We start from the raw sequence: 17,974 nt of genomic DNA on the forward strand, positions 1-17,974 counted from the left end.
GGGTGGAACTACAGCTCCCAGCAGTCCCTGCGCCGCCCGCCGGAAGTTCCGCCCCCGCGCAGGAAGGGGCTCTGGGCCGCGACCGCCCCCTGGCGGGGATGGGGGGGCAGCCGCCGTGGGGCCACGTGGGCGCGGGCGCGCGCGTCTGCGGGGGCTGCCACGCACATGGACACACGCGTGTGCAAGGGCCACCCGAGGTGCGGGGACACGCGTGTGCAGGGACTGACACGCACATGAACGCATGCGTGTGCAGGGGTTGCCATGCACATGGACACATGCGTGTGCAGGGGCCACCTGGGGTGTGGGGACACACATGTGCCAGGGCTGCCACGCACATGGACACACATGCGTGCAAGGGCTGCCCAGGGCGTGGAGACACATGTGCAGGGGCCACCTGGGGTTTGGGACACCCATGTGCCAGGGCTGCCATGCACATGGACACATGCCTGTGCAAGGGCCACCTGCGGTGTGGGGACATGCGTCTGCAGGGACTACCGTGTGTGCGGGGACACACTTGTGCAGGGGCTGCCACGCACATGGACACACGCGTGTGCAAGGGCCGCCCGGGGTGCGGGGCACGTGTGTTCAGGGGCTGCCCCGGCCCCGTGCCGTGTGTCCCGGGTCCCGCCGCCCCCCGGGCGGGGCGGGGCTGGGCGCTGGGAGCACCCGGTGACAGTCCATGTCCGCGGTACCGGGGCGCTGCCGGCTTGGGCTGGGGGCACCGGGAGGGCGCCGGGGCGATGCTGGTGTGCTGGACGGGAGCGGGGCGCCGGTGCCGGTGGATGTCGGAGGTACCGGTGCCAGATTGGGGCGGGGCCGCCGGTCCCGACTGACGTCGGAGGTCCCGGTCCCGGTGCCGGGCGGGCTCAGGGGTACCGGTAACCAGGGTGCTGGACTGAGGCGGGGCCGCCGGTCCCGGTCCCAGCTGATGGAAGTACCGGCCCTGATGCCGGTGGATGTCGGCAGTCCCAGTGCCGGATTGGGGCGGGGCCGCCGGTGCCGGTGCATGTCGCCGGTGCCGGGACACCAGGCGGGGTCAGGGGTATCGGTGCCCGTCCCGGTGCCGGATTGGGGCGGGGCCGCCGGTGCGTGTCGGCACTCCGGGGTACCGGGCGGGCTCGGGGGTGCCGGTGCCGGGGTACCGGGCGGGCTCGGGGTTACTGGTGCCGGTCCCGGTGCTGGATTGGGGCGGGGCCGCCGGTCCTGGTGCCGTTGCCTGTCGCCGGTGCCGGGGTGCCGGGCGGGTTCGGCAGTGCCGATGCCGGTGCCGGGGTGCTGCCCCCCAAGGGTTAATGGCACTCGGGGAAGTTGCCGGGCGGCGGCGCGGCGCGGATTGGCCCGAAGTTGGCGGGGCGGGCCGGGCCGTGCCGAGCCCCGCCGTGCCGGGCCGCCCCCGCCCCCCGCCGGCCCCCGCCCGGCCCCGCCGCCCCCCGCCGCCGCCGGCGGAGCCATGCGCCCCGCGCCGCTGCTCGGGCTCCTGCTGTGGGCGCCGCTGCTGTGGCCGCCGCCGGTGCGCGGCCTCCGCCACCCCGTCCACTGGAACGGCAGCAACCCCAGGTAGCGCCGCCGGCCCCGCCGCCTTTGTGCGCCCCGGGCCCTGCCGAGCCCCGGGCCCGCGCCGCCGGGGGGGTCGGGGCGGCGGGCGGGGGGCTCCCGGGAGGGGCGGAGCCGGCGGGCACCGAGCCACCGGGCAGAGCCGGTGCTCCCGAGCCGGTGAGTAGCGCCCGGTGGTACCGCGCCCCCGGGTGGTGCCGAGCCACCGGGCATCCCCGGCAGCACTGAGCCCCGGTGGGCCAGCGAGCAGGTGAGTGTGCCCCGGTGGTACTGAGCCACCGGGCACCCCTGGGTGGTACCGAGCCGGTGAGTACTCTCGGTGGTGCTGAGTACCGAGCGAGTGCGTACCCCCGGTGGTGCTGAGCCCTGAGCAGTAGCGAGCCACCGGGCACCCCTGGGCATTACCAAGCCGGTGAGTACCCTCGGTGGTGCTGAGTACCAAGCCGGTGAGTATCCCCGGTGGTGCTGAGTACCAAGCCACCGGGCATCTCTCGGTGGTATCGAGCCAGTGAGTACCCCCAGTGGTGCTGAGCCCCCAGCAGTACCAAGCTACTGGCTATCCCCAGTGGTACCAAGCCCCATGGTGGTACTGAGCTGGTGTGTACCCTGGCAGTACTGAGCCCCAGGGTGGTACTGAGCCCGTGAGTACCCTAGTGGTACTGAGCCCTGGGTAGTACCAAGCCCCAGGTGGTGCTGAGCCTCTAGGCATCCCCAGAGAGTGCTGAGCCAGTGAGTACCCCTCGTGGTGCTGAGCCCCAAGCAGTACTAAGCTACTGGCCATCCCTAGTGGTAACTGAGCCCCAGGGTGGTACTGAGCCGATGAGTACCCCGGTGGTACTGAGCCCCAGGGTGGTACTGAGCCGATGAGTACCCCAGTGGTACCAAGCCCCAGGCAGTGCTCAGCCCCAGGGCATCCCCAGGTGGTACCAAGCTGGTGAGCACCTCCAGTGGTGCTGAGTCCTGAGCAGTACTGAGCCACTAGTCATCCCTGGTGGTACCGAGCCCCAGGTGGTACTGAGCGGTGAGTACCTTGGTGGTGCTGAGCCCCTAGGCATGCCCTTGCAGTAGCAAGTTGGTGAGTACCCCTGGTGGTGCTGAGCCCTGAGCACTGCTGGTGGCACTGAGCCCCGCGTGGTATCGAGCAGTACCAAGTGGGTGGGCAGTTCTGGTGGCACCAAGCCCCCAAAGGTGCCAAGCCAGCAGGCAGCCCCGGTGGCACCAAGCCCATGGTGGCATCAAGCCCCCGGTGGTACCAAGCCGGTGGGCACTCCCAGTGGTGCCAAGCCCCCGGTGGTGCCAAGCTGTGCTGAGCCCGGGCACCCGCGGTGGTGCTGAGCTTGGGGTACCCACAGGTGGCACTGAGCCCAGGCGCACTTGCCTGGCACGGGGCTGGTGGGCACCAAGCCTGGGGTCACCCTGGGTGGCACCAAGCCGGTGCGTGGCATTGCCAGGACCATGGGTCCCTGTGGCAGATGTGCCCACTGGTGGGGGGCTGTTGGGCACAGCGCAGGCCCCCCCCAGCCAGGGGTGCTGCCCACTGGCTCTGCCGCCCTCGGTGGGCTGGGGTCCATCCTCCTCCTCCTCCATTTTAGGCATTTCCCAGCTCGGCACCGCCAGTGAGCGGGGCGGCAGGGTTGGAGTGCTGTGCCGGGGGCTGCACTCCCTCACGGGGGTCTCATGCCCTGGGCACGCACTGAGCAGGGCTGTGGGCACCCACGCTGCCTGCCCCCCCCCTGCGGCTGGGAGACGTGGGAACCCACGTGTGGGTGCCCTGGGGGGGGGCTGCGTGCCCCTCGCAGGGTCAGGGCAAGGCCCCAGCCCCCAGCAGCTCTCGGCCCTGCCCGGGCTCGTCCTGGCCAGCGTCGCCTGGCGGGATGCTCTGACTCAGCGGGATCCTGCGCCTGGTCCTGTCTTCGAAGAGCCCCCGGCCTTGGGGGGGGCAGCGGGGGCCAGAGCCTCCCCCCCCCCCCCCCCCCGGCTCCACGGCACTGCCAGCCCGTGATTAATGCGCCAGCCCCTGCTGCAGCTGGCAGGGGGTTGTGCTGGTGTAACCGGTGCCTGTGCCTGCGCTGGGGCGGAATAGGGGGGCTGGAGCTGGCCGGGGCCCCTGCAGCAGCCCCCTCCCCAGTAGGACAGGGCAGCCCCTCCAGCGGGGTGGCAGCCCTGTCCCTGCCACTGCGCTGCTGGTGAGGCCGGAGCCCTGCCGGTACGTGCCCAGATGCGGGCATGGGGTGGAGGGTGCTGCCCTGCTGGGGCTGGGAAGGGGAGGGGGCTCCTGCTCTCTGTCCTGGGCAGGCAGGGCCAAGCGTGTGCACATGCATGTGTGTGTGTGTGTGCACGCGTGTGTGTGCCTGCAGAGGTGGCTGCTCCACCCCGGCCTGGCCGCGCGTGCTGTTTGCACAGGCGTGAGCTCATGCCATGCCGGCAGCCACGCCGAAGCCTGCCTGCCCGTGCAGGTACCCACGCCGGGCCCCCTCCCCTGCCTGCCCCGCTGGCGGAGCCCCCCGTGCCCGCTGCCCTGGCCAGCCCCCCTCCCCGTGAGCACCGTGCTGGTGCAGGTGGCATCACCGGGGCGGCCCCTCTGGGGTGTCAGTGCCGATCAGTGCTGGGGGCGGTGAGGCGGGCGCCTGGGGTGAGGGGCTTTGTGCCCCTGGCCAGCGTGGCTGGGCTCCCCCCGGCCGCCGCGGCCAAGCCCATTCAGCTCCAGTGGCCCGCGGCTAATCCGAGCTGATGCCTGGTGGCCTAGAGCGGAGACTGGTGCCCAGCAGCTCTTCCGCCAAAAGCACATCTACCTGCTGTGCTGGGGTGGGGGGCGGTGGGGTATCCCTCTGGGGGGGGCAGCGTGACCCCCAGCGCCCGCTCCCCGGCTTGCCCTGCCTGGCAGGTTCCTGCGGGACGACTACACCATCCAGGTGGCCATCAATGACTACCTGGACATCTACTGCCCGCACTACGAGGGGGCTGTGCCCGCCGGCCGGGCCGAGACCTTCACGCTCTTCATGGTGGACCGGGAGGGCTATCGCGGCTGCTACCAGAGCCCCGGCGCCTTCAAGCGCTGGGAGTGCAACCGGCCCCTGGCGCCCTTCAGGCCCGACCGCTTCTCCGAGAAGATCCAGCGCTTCACCCCCTTCTCGCTCGGCTTCGAGTTCCAGCCAGGAGAAACCTACTACTACATCTGTGAGTCCACCCGGGGCAGGGGGCTGTGCGCGGCCGGGGGTGGGTGTCACTGGGGTTGGGGTGGACGGGGGACTGGGGTGAGTGGGGAGGGTCTGGCTGCACCTGAGTGATCCAGGGGCTGGATGCAGCTGGGGTTAGGGTGCATGGAGGAGGATTGGGGTGCACCAGACGAGCAGGGTGCACCAGGATGTGGGTGCATCCAGGGACTGGGGTGCAGCTGGGGATGTGGATGCAGCTGGGGTTGAGATCATGGTGGAGGATTGGGGTGCACAAGGGGGTTGTGGTGCACCCAGGGATGTGGGTGCAGCTGGGGTTAGGACGCATGGAGGAGTACTGGGGTGCACAAGGGGCTCAGGGTGCACGGAGGATGTGGATGCGGCTGGGGTTGGGGTGCAAGGAGGAGGACTGGGGTGCGCCAGACGAGCAGGGTGCACCAAGGATGTGGATGCATCAGGGATTGGGGTGCACAAGGGGTTTGGGGTGCCACCGGGTTTGGGGCATGTGGGAGGCCAGGGTGTGGCAAGGATCGGGGTGCAGCAGGGCCAGGGGTGTGAGGGGGGTCTGGCTGCGCCAGGGTCTGGGTATAACTGAAGTTGGGGTGAATGGGGGGGCTGGATGCGGGTGGGTTGGGGTGAGTGGGGAGGGTCTGCCTGCACCCGAGGATCCATGGGCTGGATGCAGCTGGGGCTGGGGTGCATGGAGGAGGATTGGGGTGCACAAGGAGCTCGGGGTGCATGGAAGATGTGGATGCAACAGGGGTTGGGGTGCATGGAGGAGAACTGAGTGCACTGGGGATGTGGATGCAGCTGGCATTGGGGTGCACGGAGGAGGATTGGGGTGCGCCGAGGATGTGGATGCAGCTGGGGCTGGGGTGCAGGGGGTCTGGCTGCACTTGGGGTCGGGGCACATGCAGAGCGGGGTGCACAGGGGAGTCTGGATGCCGTCGGGTGTTGGGGTGCGGGGGTTGTGTTTGGTTGCACCCAGCGATCTGGGTGCAACAGAGATTGGGGTGCACAGTGGAGGGTCGGGGTGCAGGGGCTCATGGTGCGGGGTGGGGGCACGGGGGTGCCGGGCGCGCGGTCCGCCGGCAGGGGGCGCCCCCGGCTCGGCCGTCGGGGGGGCCCGGGGCGGGTGGGGGGGGGCAGTGCGGGGGGGGGGGGCCCCACTGATGTATCCCCTCGCCCCAGCTGTCCCCAGCCCTGAGAGCGCCGGGCGCTGCCTGAAGCTGCGCGTCTCCGTCTGCTGCAGAGGCACCAGTGAGTCCGGCTGGGGGGGCGGCTGCACCCCACAGCTCTGGGGTTTCCCCTCCCCTGCCTCTGGGGCAGCCCGGTCCCCTCGGGGGGTACCGGGGCCCCGGTGGCGACACCGCGTGTCTCCGGGGAGCCGGTCACTGACACCGTTGGGGTTTGTTTCAGCTCCAGAGCCAGCGACAGAGGTTCCAAATTCGCAGCCCCGTGGGCGTGGGGGGGCAGAGGGTGAGTATGGGGGAGCTGGGGGGAGGGGGGGCTGGGGGCTGGGGGCTGGCTCGCCCTGACCTCTGCTCCTGCCCTGGCAGATGCCGTGTCCGCCCAGGGCATCACAGCCCCGCTGCAGCCCCGCGCCCCTTGTCTGGTGCTTGCGCTCCTGGCCCTGCTCTGGATCTGACCCTCAGCGCTGCCCATCGAGGGGAGACGGGCTGCTCTGCCCCACTGCCCGCTTCCAGACTCTTCCTCCACTGCCACCCACACCCTCCCCAAAGCCCATGGGGCAGCCCTGGGCCACAACTTGCCCACTGGACCTCCACAGAGCCAAGCCAGGGCTAGGAGCTCCGGACTGGAAGGTGAGGGGGGACAGGGGGCTCCGGGGCAGTGGGTGCCTGGGGGCTGGTCCCCCTTGCTGCACCACAGCATCCCCTGACGGGGCTTTCTTCCTCCCAGGGACCTCGCTTCCCGCCGGCATTGCCGCACATCGGCCCCACCGGCCACCCTGCCCCGGTGCTGGGCTCCCTGCAGCTCAGCGGCCGCCTGCCCCGCCACCTGCTCTGCCCCAGGGCCGTCGCCTCATCTTGTGCCTTCCCCCATGGACCCCCCGCCCCAGGGGGCTGGGGACCCCCAGGCCCCAGAGCAGGGTGGCAGCTCCTCCGGGCGCTGGATGGAGGCAGATGCCCGGTCCCCTCTGCTGCCTTGTCCTCCAACGAGGACACACTGATCTGTCTTCTGGGAAGACGCTGTCCTCCGTGCTGTCACCAGCCCCTACGGTTTGGTTTTAACCCCTGGTAGTGACTGAGCCGAGCAATACAGTGTTTGCAAGATCGCTGCGCCCTTGGGCTCTGAGCCCCCACCCCTGGCCTCGCGCTGCCTGCGGTCCCCCCCTGCCCACGGTCCTTGTCCCCACAGTCCTCATCCCCGTGGTCCTCATCCCCACAGGGATACTGGGGCATGGGCCAGGGTGGCTGCTCCCCGGGGGTCCCTGCCCCTCTCCCCCAAACGTTTAAGGCCGGGGGGGGGGGTTAATTGCAGCAATTTGATATTGAGACGTCGGCTCATGTCACAGGGAGAGCTTTAATTACAGATGAGCTGCCTGCAGTTAGCGCCTGCCAGTGGGACCCAGAGCCGACTGCTGGCGCCTGGGGTGGGATGGGGGTGAGGGGGTGGTGGGGTTGGGTCGCTCACCTGGAGCCCCCAGCTGGGTGCCCTGGGCACCCTTGGGTGGGCTTGGGCAGCCTGTGGGGCAGTGGCCCGCCGTCCGTCTGTCCATCTGCCCGCTGCACACCCCGTTAGGATGCACCACGGAGTGAGGGGCTGCGGGACCCACGGCTGGGCTTTCACCTCTCGCTGATGGGGCACCCAGGTCACGGTGGGGGCCGATCTGGTGGCACTGCTGGGGCCGTGGCTCCGGTGCAGCCACGGGATGGAGCCGGCAGCGGCGCGCCCCAGGCTTGGCTGCCAGCAGAATGGTTGCTTGAGGCTCCTGCAGCAGCTCCTGGCCCCTCACCCCATGGGTGCAGCCCCCCGCTGCCCTCCTTGGGGGCCCCAGCCAGGACCGGGCTCCCCATGGTGCTGCCAGCAGCTGGGCGCCCACAGCCCCCTCCCCGCGCAGGCGTTGCCGGCCGCCTGCCGCAGTGGTGCTGGGCACGTCAGACAGGTTTTATGGCTTCTCGGGAGAAACTGCTTGGCAAGAGGCTGAGCAAAAGCATCGACCGCGCTGTGCCCCTCCCCCCTACGCCGCTGCCTGCCCTTCCCCCGCTGCACCCCACCCTTGCACAGGCAGGGGCACCCCATCCCCATGGAGGACGGTGGGGCCTGGCTCCACCACGGGGTCCGCAAAGGCCCCCAGGAGTGGGGGTGATACGGGGGGGGGGGGGGGGGCATACCCAAGGGACCACTATGTGGGATGCTGGGAGCAGCCGTGTCCCGAGGGATCCCCACGTGGGGATGCTGCGCAGGGGCATCCCCCAAAGGGCCCCCGTGCGGGGATGCTGGGGGTGCCCTGCAGAGACCCGATGCTGGGATCTGCACCCTGTGGGACACCCCGATGGGTATGCCAGGGGACGTGGTGCCCTGTGGGGACACCTGTGCAGGGACTCTGGGGGGCTGCTCATCTTGCCACCCCTGCCCCAGCCCCCTGGGACTTTCCCAGGTGAGGCTGAGGGATCGGGGGGGGGGTGGGACCCAAGGGTGGGTGCCGGGTCCAGGAGCAGTGGGGCCCTGTCCTTGAGCAGGGGTTGCTTGATATGCGGGAGCCGCTGCCGGCTTCAAATCCCATCGACTTCCAATGAGCAATGCCATCAATAAAAGCTAATTGATGGCACGGCCGCTCCAAATCAGATTCCCCGTCCCCTGAATCGAATTGATGGCTCCGCGCCCCGCAGCCAGCCGCGGCAGAAATTGAATCTATTAAAGGAATAGGCTCCATTAGCCCATCCCTTCTGTCTCGCAATCTCCCTGCCTTGAGGCTCCCCCACCCAAATGCCAGCCCCCCCACCCCCCAGCTCCCCACTGCAACCCATGCCAGCCAGGATGCTCAGGTGCCAGGCCACCCAGGTCCCACTGGGGACAGGAGTGGGGTGAGGGTGCCTGGGTGACCTCAGCCGGTGGGTCTGTGCCCCACGGGGCAGCCCCAGGTGCTGCAGGCGGGTGGGGGTTAAACCCTTGGGAATGGGGAAGGAAAGATTTATCACCGGGACAGAAAACTATGCAAAATGGTAATAGGCAGCCTGGAGATGATGAGAGGGATAAAGAGGCGGTGGGCTGTGCCAACAGCCTTGGGGACACGGTGGCATGGCAGGAGGAGAGATGGATGTGTGGTGTGGCTGTGCCCAGCCCTGTGCCTCGCTCACCACCAGGATGGGGACCATGGGTGCACCATGGCACTGGGACGAGCCTAGGCACAGGCCCCCCAGCCCCGTGGTGCTCCTGGAAGCGTGTGAAGAAACTCCTGGCACCAGGTCCCCCAGCCAGCCACGCTGCTGGGGTCCCCCCACCCAGCCATGCTGGAACAAGGACCCCAGCAAACGCCAACACCCCGGGCCAGGATGAGGTCACACACCGTGGTCATCCCAAGGGCAGCCTCAGGACACGAGGTGGGACATGGGGCCCATGGCCCCCCTGCCAAGGGCTGGAAGGGAGAAACATGGCCCCCCCCAGGCTGGTGGGGCCCATCCCTGCCCATCTTCCATCCATGGGTGTAGGGCAGCAGCAGCAGCCTCCACCCAAGAGCTGCCGAGAGCATCCCAGAGATGAGAAATGGCTCTGTGTCACCATGGAAACGGGGCCACCGGCTCACCATGCCGAGGGGACATGCTGAGCCGAGGGGACATGTGTGCCAGGCCCCAAGGAGCGTGGCACCACTGGGCACGATGCACTGGTACGGGGCACTGGCCACAGGCTCCGCAGCACCCTGGGCCACACCACAGAGCCCATCACCTGCCTCAGTCCTGCTCCTGCATCCCCCAGCAGTCTTGGGCATGTGGCGGGATGTTACCCCAGCGTGATGCCAATCCTGTGTGTTGCCACCCCAGCCAGGCAGCTCTGCACCACCGCACTGGTGCTCAGCGCTGGGTGCGCAGGGCCAGAGCCGGCTGTTCGTCAAGCAGCCGCCTGATGATGCGCATCGTCAAGGTTATAATTTAGCAAAACACTCAGCAGGGGCTTTGGAGGGAGCCGGCCTGTGCCGGCTAATTAGCCCGAGCTGCACGCACCGAGCCCGCACCTGCCATAGCAATGAGGGCGCATGCACCAGGCGTGCCGGCTCACACCAGCGCAGCACACATGTGCCAGGGCCATTGCATCCCACCCGCATCCCATGGGGAGGGGGATAGTTGCTGGGTGGGTGGCTGCATCTCCGCTGGCCCATTCCCACTGCTAGGTCGGAGCAGAGGGCACCGCTGCTCACCTCCACTGGCCACAGGCCACGGTGGCAGCTGGCACAGCAGGGAGGGCACACAGGAGCGTGGGGTGTGCTCACCAGCCTGGCCACCAGCGAGTTTGTGCACCCAGCGCTACGGGCGCAGCAGATGCCTGCATGCATCTCCATTGTGCACTAGGGTGTCTGCCTGTGCCCGTCCACCTGTGCCCTTGCATGTGCTGGGGTGCCAGCAGCAGCTTGGCAGGGCTGCCCCCTCCCCCCCAGCTGTAATCCTGATGGACAATAATCCTGCTGTGCCAGAGCCGCGATGGGCAGGAGCTGCCCTTGCAGTGGCAGCTCGATTCAGCTGTCGGCTCTGTCGGTGCTGCCTGTACCTGCCACATACCAAAGGTCTGCGGTGCTGGCACTGGCTCTGCTGCGCCCTGGGGTCCCTGTGCTGGCACCCCTCTGCATCCCCGGGGATGGGGATGGTGGCCCATGGGAGTCCCAGCCCACAGCGTGGGACCTACTTCGGGGCGCATGGGCAGCGTGCAGGCAGGGCTCCTGCCTGGGGTTTAAGCCTCTTGTCCTCTTGCCCCTCGTTGGTTTTAATAGAGCTGGGTCTATCCCAGGGCTCTGGGGCTGGCACCGGCCCAGCTGGCAGGAGCAGAGCAGAGCTGCAGCTCAGCAGCGCCTGGGATGGGGGCCGGGACAGTGACGGGTTGGTGTAAACAACATGGGGTTACCCCCGGCACACGGCACCCCTAGGGCAGCCAGGGGCTGGGCTGGTGGGTGCCCACCCAGGGCAGCATCTCCCAAGGGTGCCCACAGTGGGTGCTGCGAGGGTTGGCAGTGGGGCTGGGTACCAGGGTGTCACCGCAGCCCTGGTACCTGGTAGCCTGGCGGACAGCGGCTCACGGAGCACTGCAGGCACACAGCTCTCGCTACCCCTCCATCCCTCCGGGTGTGTGTTCGGCTGGGGGGGCAGAGGGGCCCCGGCACCGAGGGTTGGAGCTGCGGGCACCGTGCCTGGGCACAGGGTGGAGGTGGGTCCCTGGGTGGGCTGGCAGGCTCGGGCACGGGGGATCCCTCCTCATGGCAGGGGCCCTGGCGGCGCTTCTGTGCCTGCTCCACATGCTCATTGATCTGCCCCATGCTCCTTTGATCATCAGGCTGCTAACGAGCTTCCCTGGCAAAGACCTCGTTAGCCATGCAAGAGCTCGGTGCTGCCTAGCTAGCATCTGGCTAGTGGGCACAGGGCTGGTGGGCCCAGCTCCACCGCGGGCAACCTCCCAAGTCCCTGCCAGTGCCAGCCCGGGGAGAGGGACAGGGACAGGCAGGTCATGGTGGCTGGCAGGAGTGCGGCGTGGCCGGCCAGTGGCCAGAAGCAGGCGCAGCAGGAGGTGGATCGATGTGTTGAATTATTTAGCGAGGAAGCATGAAGTGGCTGCGATGGCAACACCCCACATGGGGCCACGGGGCCACACTCGCACCCAGGCATGGGACCACCCAGATGGGGTGGCTGGGCACCCACTGTCAGGGTCATCTGCCACCTTCTTGGGTGGTGGGTGCTGGTGGCACAGGTCACCCCACTACCCTCAGCGCCTCTCTGTGTTCCGTCAGCTGCACCAGGCTGTACCCAGGTGGTGCCACCAGCAACACCTGCTCTGTCCCCTGCCGGTACCCAGCTCCCGGCGCCGTGGCATTGCCTGGCGGGCAGCATGGGGCTGCGGCCGCAGCAGCCAGTGGAGGGACCACCCGGTTTTGCTCTGCTTCCTGCCACGTTGCAGCGCCTCAGGTGAGCGCTGAGCCATGGCTGCCCTCACCCCGCACCCCCAGCCCCTCTCACGAGCCTTTTATAAGCGATGCATTATTAAAACTACCCCGTGCCATCGCTCACAGCCAGCGTGACGGCGGGCGCCGCATCAAACCTGATGAATATTTCAGGCCCTGAAATCTCCTGCGCCTGCATGCTTTATCCTGAGTCTCCCCCCCCCGCCTGCCTCCCCAATTTATTAGAGTGTTTGCTTCCCCACGCTTCTGCCTAGCACCAAGGGCAGGGTGGCACAGGGTCACCATGCGCACCCAGCCCCTCTCCCCAAGCCCAGGCCAGGGGGTTACCCATCATAGTGGCTCCAGCCTGGGATGAGATGGGAATGGGCTGTCCCCGAGGCGTGGGTGGGCAGTGCCGGAGCTGGCTGCACATCCCCAGGGAAAAGCCAGAGCAGCCCCATGCTGCCAAGCTCGGTGCCAGCACGGGATTCCCAGGATGACTCCCAGTTCCCCCAGGACTCCTGTGCCCAGCCTCAGCCCCCATTTGGCACCATCACCTGCAGGGTCAGGGCAGGAGCATGGGGACAACCTGGGGCAGGTCACAGTGTGGACCTGTCCCCATCACCCCCAGCCTGGCACCCTGTGCCACCCCCTTCCACCTCTGCGGGTGCTCCCAGTCCTGGCGGCAGCAGATGCTAATTGCGGCGTGATCTATGTATGGCGGGAGGAGGATATTGATGCTGCCTGTCACCCCTCGATCAGATTAACATCACTTAGGCCCCAGTAATGGGCATTGCAGAGCTCTGCCACCGGGGCTGGTGGGGCTCTGGCACCACCATCCTGTACCAGCATGGGTGCTGGGTCTGACCTGCCACCACGGGCCAGGTCCCTGCCCAGTCCCACGAATGCGCCACCAGCAGCTCTGTCACCCCTCATGCCTCTCCTGGCACCACTGTGGAGCCACCCAGTGCCCTAGCACCCCAGGGCACCCTGGGGCCATGCCGTGGTGCCATGCACACAGCTGCCAGCGCAGTGATGCCCCGAGGAGCCCCTGCACATGCCAACAGCTCTGGCGCACGTGCTGCCGTGCACACCTCCGTGCACTCACCCTCAGGCTACACATGGCACCCTGGGCGCAGGCAGCGACGGCAGAGCTGGTGTGGTGCTGGCACCAGTGGCCACTGGGGCTGAGCCCCAGCGATGCTGCAGGGCCCTGCCAGGGCTCTGGTGAGGGCACGCCTGGGGTGTGTGTCCCCTGGGGGTCTGGGGTGTGCAGTGGCCCTGTGCCTGCTGTGCGCTGCGTGCTCCTGCAGCTGATGGAACAGCAGAGCTCAGTGCGGGGCATTTATGGCTCCTTGTGGTGTAGCCACATGTGCCATCACCCCTGTGCTCAGCTCTGCATTGCTGCTCTGCCCACTGCCACCACTGACTGCCTGGGTCTGATGGGGGGGGCAGTGGTCTGTAGCCCCCACCCCAGCTGGTGTCTCCTGCAGCCTCTGAAGCCCCCAGCCACTGTGGAGGGGACACTGGGGCGGCACAACTGGGATGCAGGGAGCAGCAGGCTCCAGGGCAGGCAGGGAATGGGCCAGCGGGGAGCTGAGTACTGGGACCAGTAGCTACAGACCCAGCTCCATGTACCTGTCCCCTCCCTGGGGAGCTGTGGCTGCCATGCTGCGGCAGGGCTGGGTGCCAGTGCCCACCGTGCTGGCCATGCCCATGCCGGATGGCTGCCTCCTGGCACAGCCCTCTCACCCACTGGTGCATCCTCTCCATGGCCATGGGGAGCAGCAGGGGCTGGGCTGGTGGATGATATTGGAGTGCTCTTGAGGCCGGGAGGGAGGTTTGCCATGCAGGAGGAGAGGAGAAGAGAGGAGAGAAGCCGGCTGAGTCACCCGGTGCCGGCTGCTGACTCAGGCGCTTCCTGCCAGGTAGCCTCCACCGCCGGCACGTGGGCTGCCAGGCCACGGGATGTGGCAGAGGGGACAACTGGGACCCTGGCATCCCCCAGCAGCCCAGTCTGGCACCCGTGGTGCTGCAGGGTGGTCCAAGGTGAGTGCAGCCTGCACATGGGTGCCGGTTTGTGCCTCGCAGCATGGTGACCTGTTTCTACCTGGGATCATCCGCTAGCGGCACAGCCACGTGCTACGGTGACGTGGGGGCACTGCGGCTGCCAGGCCGTGGGAACCGTGAGGAGCTGGCTGGCTGCACCTCCCATCTGGCACCTTTGGGTGCCCGCACGCCCAGGGCTGGTGGGATTTGGCACGCCAGATCCCGCCGGAGCCAGGCTTCCAGCAAGCAGGCGCCTGGCACCCAGGGCAGGGATCCTGCAGCTTCCTCCCCGCCGGGCGGCGGAAGCGGCCCCAGTGCCATGAGCCAGCGCGGGGCTGGCAGGCGGCAGGGCCGGGAGCTGCGCATGGCTTCATCTGGCGGCTCCGTGAGGAAGCTGATTTCCTCCGACAGGCCGGCTCTGCGCCGCCGCCGCCACCCGGTGCAGCCGCCCGCTCACAGCCGTGGCCGGGCTGCTGGCGGCCAGCTTTGTATTGGCAATTAACCCTCCTCTGCGATCCCACACGCCATCAAGCTCCGCATCAATTAACTCAAGCTGCTGAGGTGCTAATTAACGAATCACCCCCATGTCCATCTGCGTAGCGGGGCTCACCTCCAGCCCCCCCCCTCGGCATGAGGCCACTCTGGCTGGACCTGTGGCTCACTGGGGAGGTGGCCTGGTGGCTGGTGGCACTGCCGCCTGTTTTCACCTCCCCCGTGCCACATCCCTGCCCTGGATCACGCTGCCATCGCTCCAAGCCCAGCCCCAAAGCAGCCCCAGGAGTTCCCGTGGGGTGCTCCCAGGGCTGGGGGTCCCCCCTCTCTCTGGCTGTGGTGGGGCTCAGCACCCCGCACCCTCACCAGGGCAGCACTCACTCGGCGCTCACCGAGATGCTGACGCGGCGCGACCATCCGTGAGGCCTTCATTCAAATTTAAAGACCGGCCGACTTGGGGATAAAAAAGGAAAGGGGCAGCAAGGAGCAGGGCGGCCGTGAGCCCACGGGCGGGTGATGGACGGCGAGCCCCTTGCCCAGGCGTGCCAGCCGGGCGTGCTCACCGGTGGGATGGTGCCCAAGCGCCAGCGCGGGTCTGCCCAGCTTGTCCGGCCGAGCACTGTCAGGAGGAGCTGGCAGGAGCCTGGGGGCTGCTGGGCTCTGTGCGGACATGCCGGCACTACCAGCTACCCGCTCTCCAACCTGGGTGTCACATCCGTGTGGCCTTGGCCACCCGCTCTGCATGCCATTAGCATGTTCTTGCCATGTCCGGCTGGACACGTGCCGGCACCTGGCTCGCACTGGCAGGTTGGGAGCCCTGAGCTCAGCATGTTCGGGGCCGTGTAGGTGTGGCTGGTGAATATTTCATGCCTGTGTTCACCGAGCCCTTTCTTGGTTACACTCTTGCCTCCTCCCTGCACTCTCGCCATGTTTATTTATTTAATGAATTATTTATCTGCTCCCCCTCTCTCGCTCGGCTGGGCGCTGCTCTGCTGCTGCCCCCCGCTCTCCCCCCCCCCAGCTCCCAGCCTGGTGCGATGATTTATTGAATGCCGGCTCTGCTCTGCGGTTGCGACATGCTGTCACAGGAAGCCGCGGTTAAATATTAACCAGGGCGGGTGAAGTGGGTTCCCTGCCCTGCCAGGCACGTGCAGCCGGCAGGACCCCTGTGCCCACCCTGCTCTGGGTACCGCAGCCACCGCAGCCGGTGCCCATGGCTGCCTGCTCCAGTTGGCGGGTGGGGGGCTTTGCTCTGGTCCCCCCTACTTTGAAGCAGAAACCTGCTGGCCCTCAGCCTGACAGGCACGGGGTGGAGGAGGTGGGGGCCGCACGGAACTGCTTGGTGCCCCAGCTCTGCTGGAGAGCTCAAGGCCACTCGTGTCCTCCTGAGAGCAAAGCCACCCAGCCGGCAGCATCCCCCAGCCGTCCTCGCCACAGACGCTGTCTCCTGCTGTGGTCAGCAAAACCCAGCCAAGCCCCCTCCGTGTGCCGCTGCCGCAGCAGGGGGTGATGTCCCCCAGCCCCGGGGGTGATGCCTGGTGGGTGCTGGCACCCACACGTGGGTGCACACTGTGATGCACAGGGTGCTTTCAGCCACCCGGCTCCCTCCATCCCCGCCGGAGCGCTCCGTGCCTCCCACTGTGGCCCTGCACGTTGGGGTGCCCCGGCGTGGGGGTCCCCCCCAGGGAGCGTGGCGCCGCGCGGGTGCTGGCGGCAGCGTGTGCGTTGCCATGAGCGGGGGGTTTCCATGTGGAGGTGTGTGTTGCCATGGGTTTGCCGAGCCAAGGCGTTTCCATGGTGGCAGCGCGGTGCTGCTGGGCCCTTCCAGAGGTGCTCAGCCCCCTGGGATCTCCCAGCCCCAGGGCGCACCGGGAGGGAGCTGCCACCGCCTCCACCGCTGCACCCTGGCACCTGGGTGCCCCGGCCCCTGCAGCCCCTCCTGCACCCCTAGCACCCCCCTGCCTCCACCCCCCTGGGCCAGCCAAAGCCCTTTTCCACGTGTTGTGTTTTCTTCACTTCACTTCTCCAGATGAATAATTAATAGAAGCTTTTTTGGTCCTCCGGGCCCTTCCGCCAGCCCCCTCCCCCTTCCCAGCAGGGCTCTGGCAGGGCTTGGGCCCCCAGTGCCACCACCACTGATGGGGGCTGGGGGGCTGTGGCACAGCCCTGCTATGGGCATCACTGGTGCTGTGGTACCTGTGGCACTGAGTAGGACTGGGGGGGGGCTCAGTGGGACCATCCTCATCCCTCTCCATGGGCTGGGGCAGCATCTGCCTGTCTGAAGGTGCTGGGAGCCCAAAAAGGGGCCTCAAGTGGGGAGCAGCTCTGCTCCCTCCCCGAGCTCCCCCAGGGAAGCTTTGGGGAGCCAGGAACCCCCCGCAACGTTGGCACTGGGGCAGCAAAGCCCCCAGCCCAGGGCTACACCACCTCACCTGCCCAGGCCTGGGAGCCACCGTGCATGGGAGCAGGGACGTGGGGACACGGCGCTCGGCCCCACACCGCCCAGCCATGCTCAAGCAGCCAGGGCTGGCTCAGCAAGCCCAGCACCGGTTTCGATAGCCTCCCGGGTTTGTTTGCAAGCTCCTCGGGCTGCCAAATCCTTGGGTCACGCGCGAAGCTGCTGCTGCTGGAGCAGGGGCTGCCGGGCCGGTGCCAGCGGCGTGTGCACGCTTGGGCGCGCTCCTGCGTGGGAGCTCAGGGTGAGCTGCGTGTGCATGCGCTGGTGCAAGCATGCTGGTGTGTGCACACATGTGCTGGGGCGTGGATCACCTGGCACATGGGACTGTCGGGCGGTGCTGCATGGCAGTTGCTAAGGGATCTTGCCGAGGACGGGCGGCTGGAGCTGGCACCCAGCTCAATCCATCACGCGTGGTCTCGGCGGCTCCCTGGGTACCTCTGTTCCATGGACCCCTGGGGGGAAACAGGGTGGGGGTTTGGGGGGAGCAATGGGGCCAGCCGCGTGGGTGGGTGCCCGGCCACGTGCAGGCTCCGGGCGCAGGACGGGGCAGGCGGGAGAGCCTGGCACCATGGCGGTGCTCATCCGGCACCCAGGCTGCCGTGGCAGGGTGGCCCCAGGCCACCTGTGCCTGTGGTGGGTGGCTGGGTGCCCACCCTCCACCTGGCTGTGGGTCCCCCGGGTGGCCAAGCCCCTCTGCGAACATGTGTGATCCCCACAGTGCTGGTAGCAGCACGGCAAGGACCCTCTGGAGCCCTGACTCCCCCCTCCCCCCTCCATGGCTCTGCCAGCCATATGGACCCATGGGGGCCCATGCCCTGAGCCCCAGTGCTCCCACCCAGGGAGACCCCAAGGCTGGTGGGACCCAGCCCTGGTGCCCCCACCCATGGCTGTCCTGGTGAGACCCTGGCAGCACCTGGTCCTGGTGGGACCTGGCCCTGGTGCCCCCACACGTGAGGGTCCCAATGTCAGTGGGACCCAGCCCTAGTGCACCCACTCATGGGCGTCCTAATGTCAGTGAGACCTGGCCCCAGTGCACCCACACACGGGACTCCCAGTGTCAGTGGGACCTGGCCCCAGTGCTACCACCCATGGTGGTCCCAACGTCGGTGGGACCCGGCCCCGGTGCCCCCACCCACGGGGGTTCCA

General features: G+C 68.1%; 1 protein-coding gene across 1 annotated transcript; it reads left to right on the top strand.

Moving 5' to 3' along the window:
- The first annotated feature begins 67 nt into the window (after nt 1-67).
- On the top strand, nt 68-17,971 carry LOC308055258 (uncharacterized protein). Its single transcript, XM_080369037.1, has 6 exons — nt 68-1,557; nt 4,439-4,731; nt 5,919-5,987; nt 6,147-6,206; nt 6,287-6,550; nt 6,648-17,971. Exons 1-5 carry the CDS (start codon nt 680-682, stop codon nt 6,373-6,375), a joined length of 1,389 nt encoding a protein of 462 aa, XP_080225163.1. The 5' UTR covers nt 68-679; the 3' UTR covers nt 6,376-6,550; nt 6,648-17,971.
- Nucleotides 17,972-17,974: the final 3 nt, after the last annotated feature.

The sequence above is a fragment of the Falco punctatus genome (assembly GCF_963210335.1).
Source record: "Falco punctatus genome assembly, chromosome: 18".
In the NCBI taxonomy this organism is placed as follows: Eukaryota; Metazoa; Chordata; class Aves; order Falconiformes; family Falconidae; genus Falco; species Falco punctatus.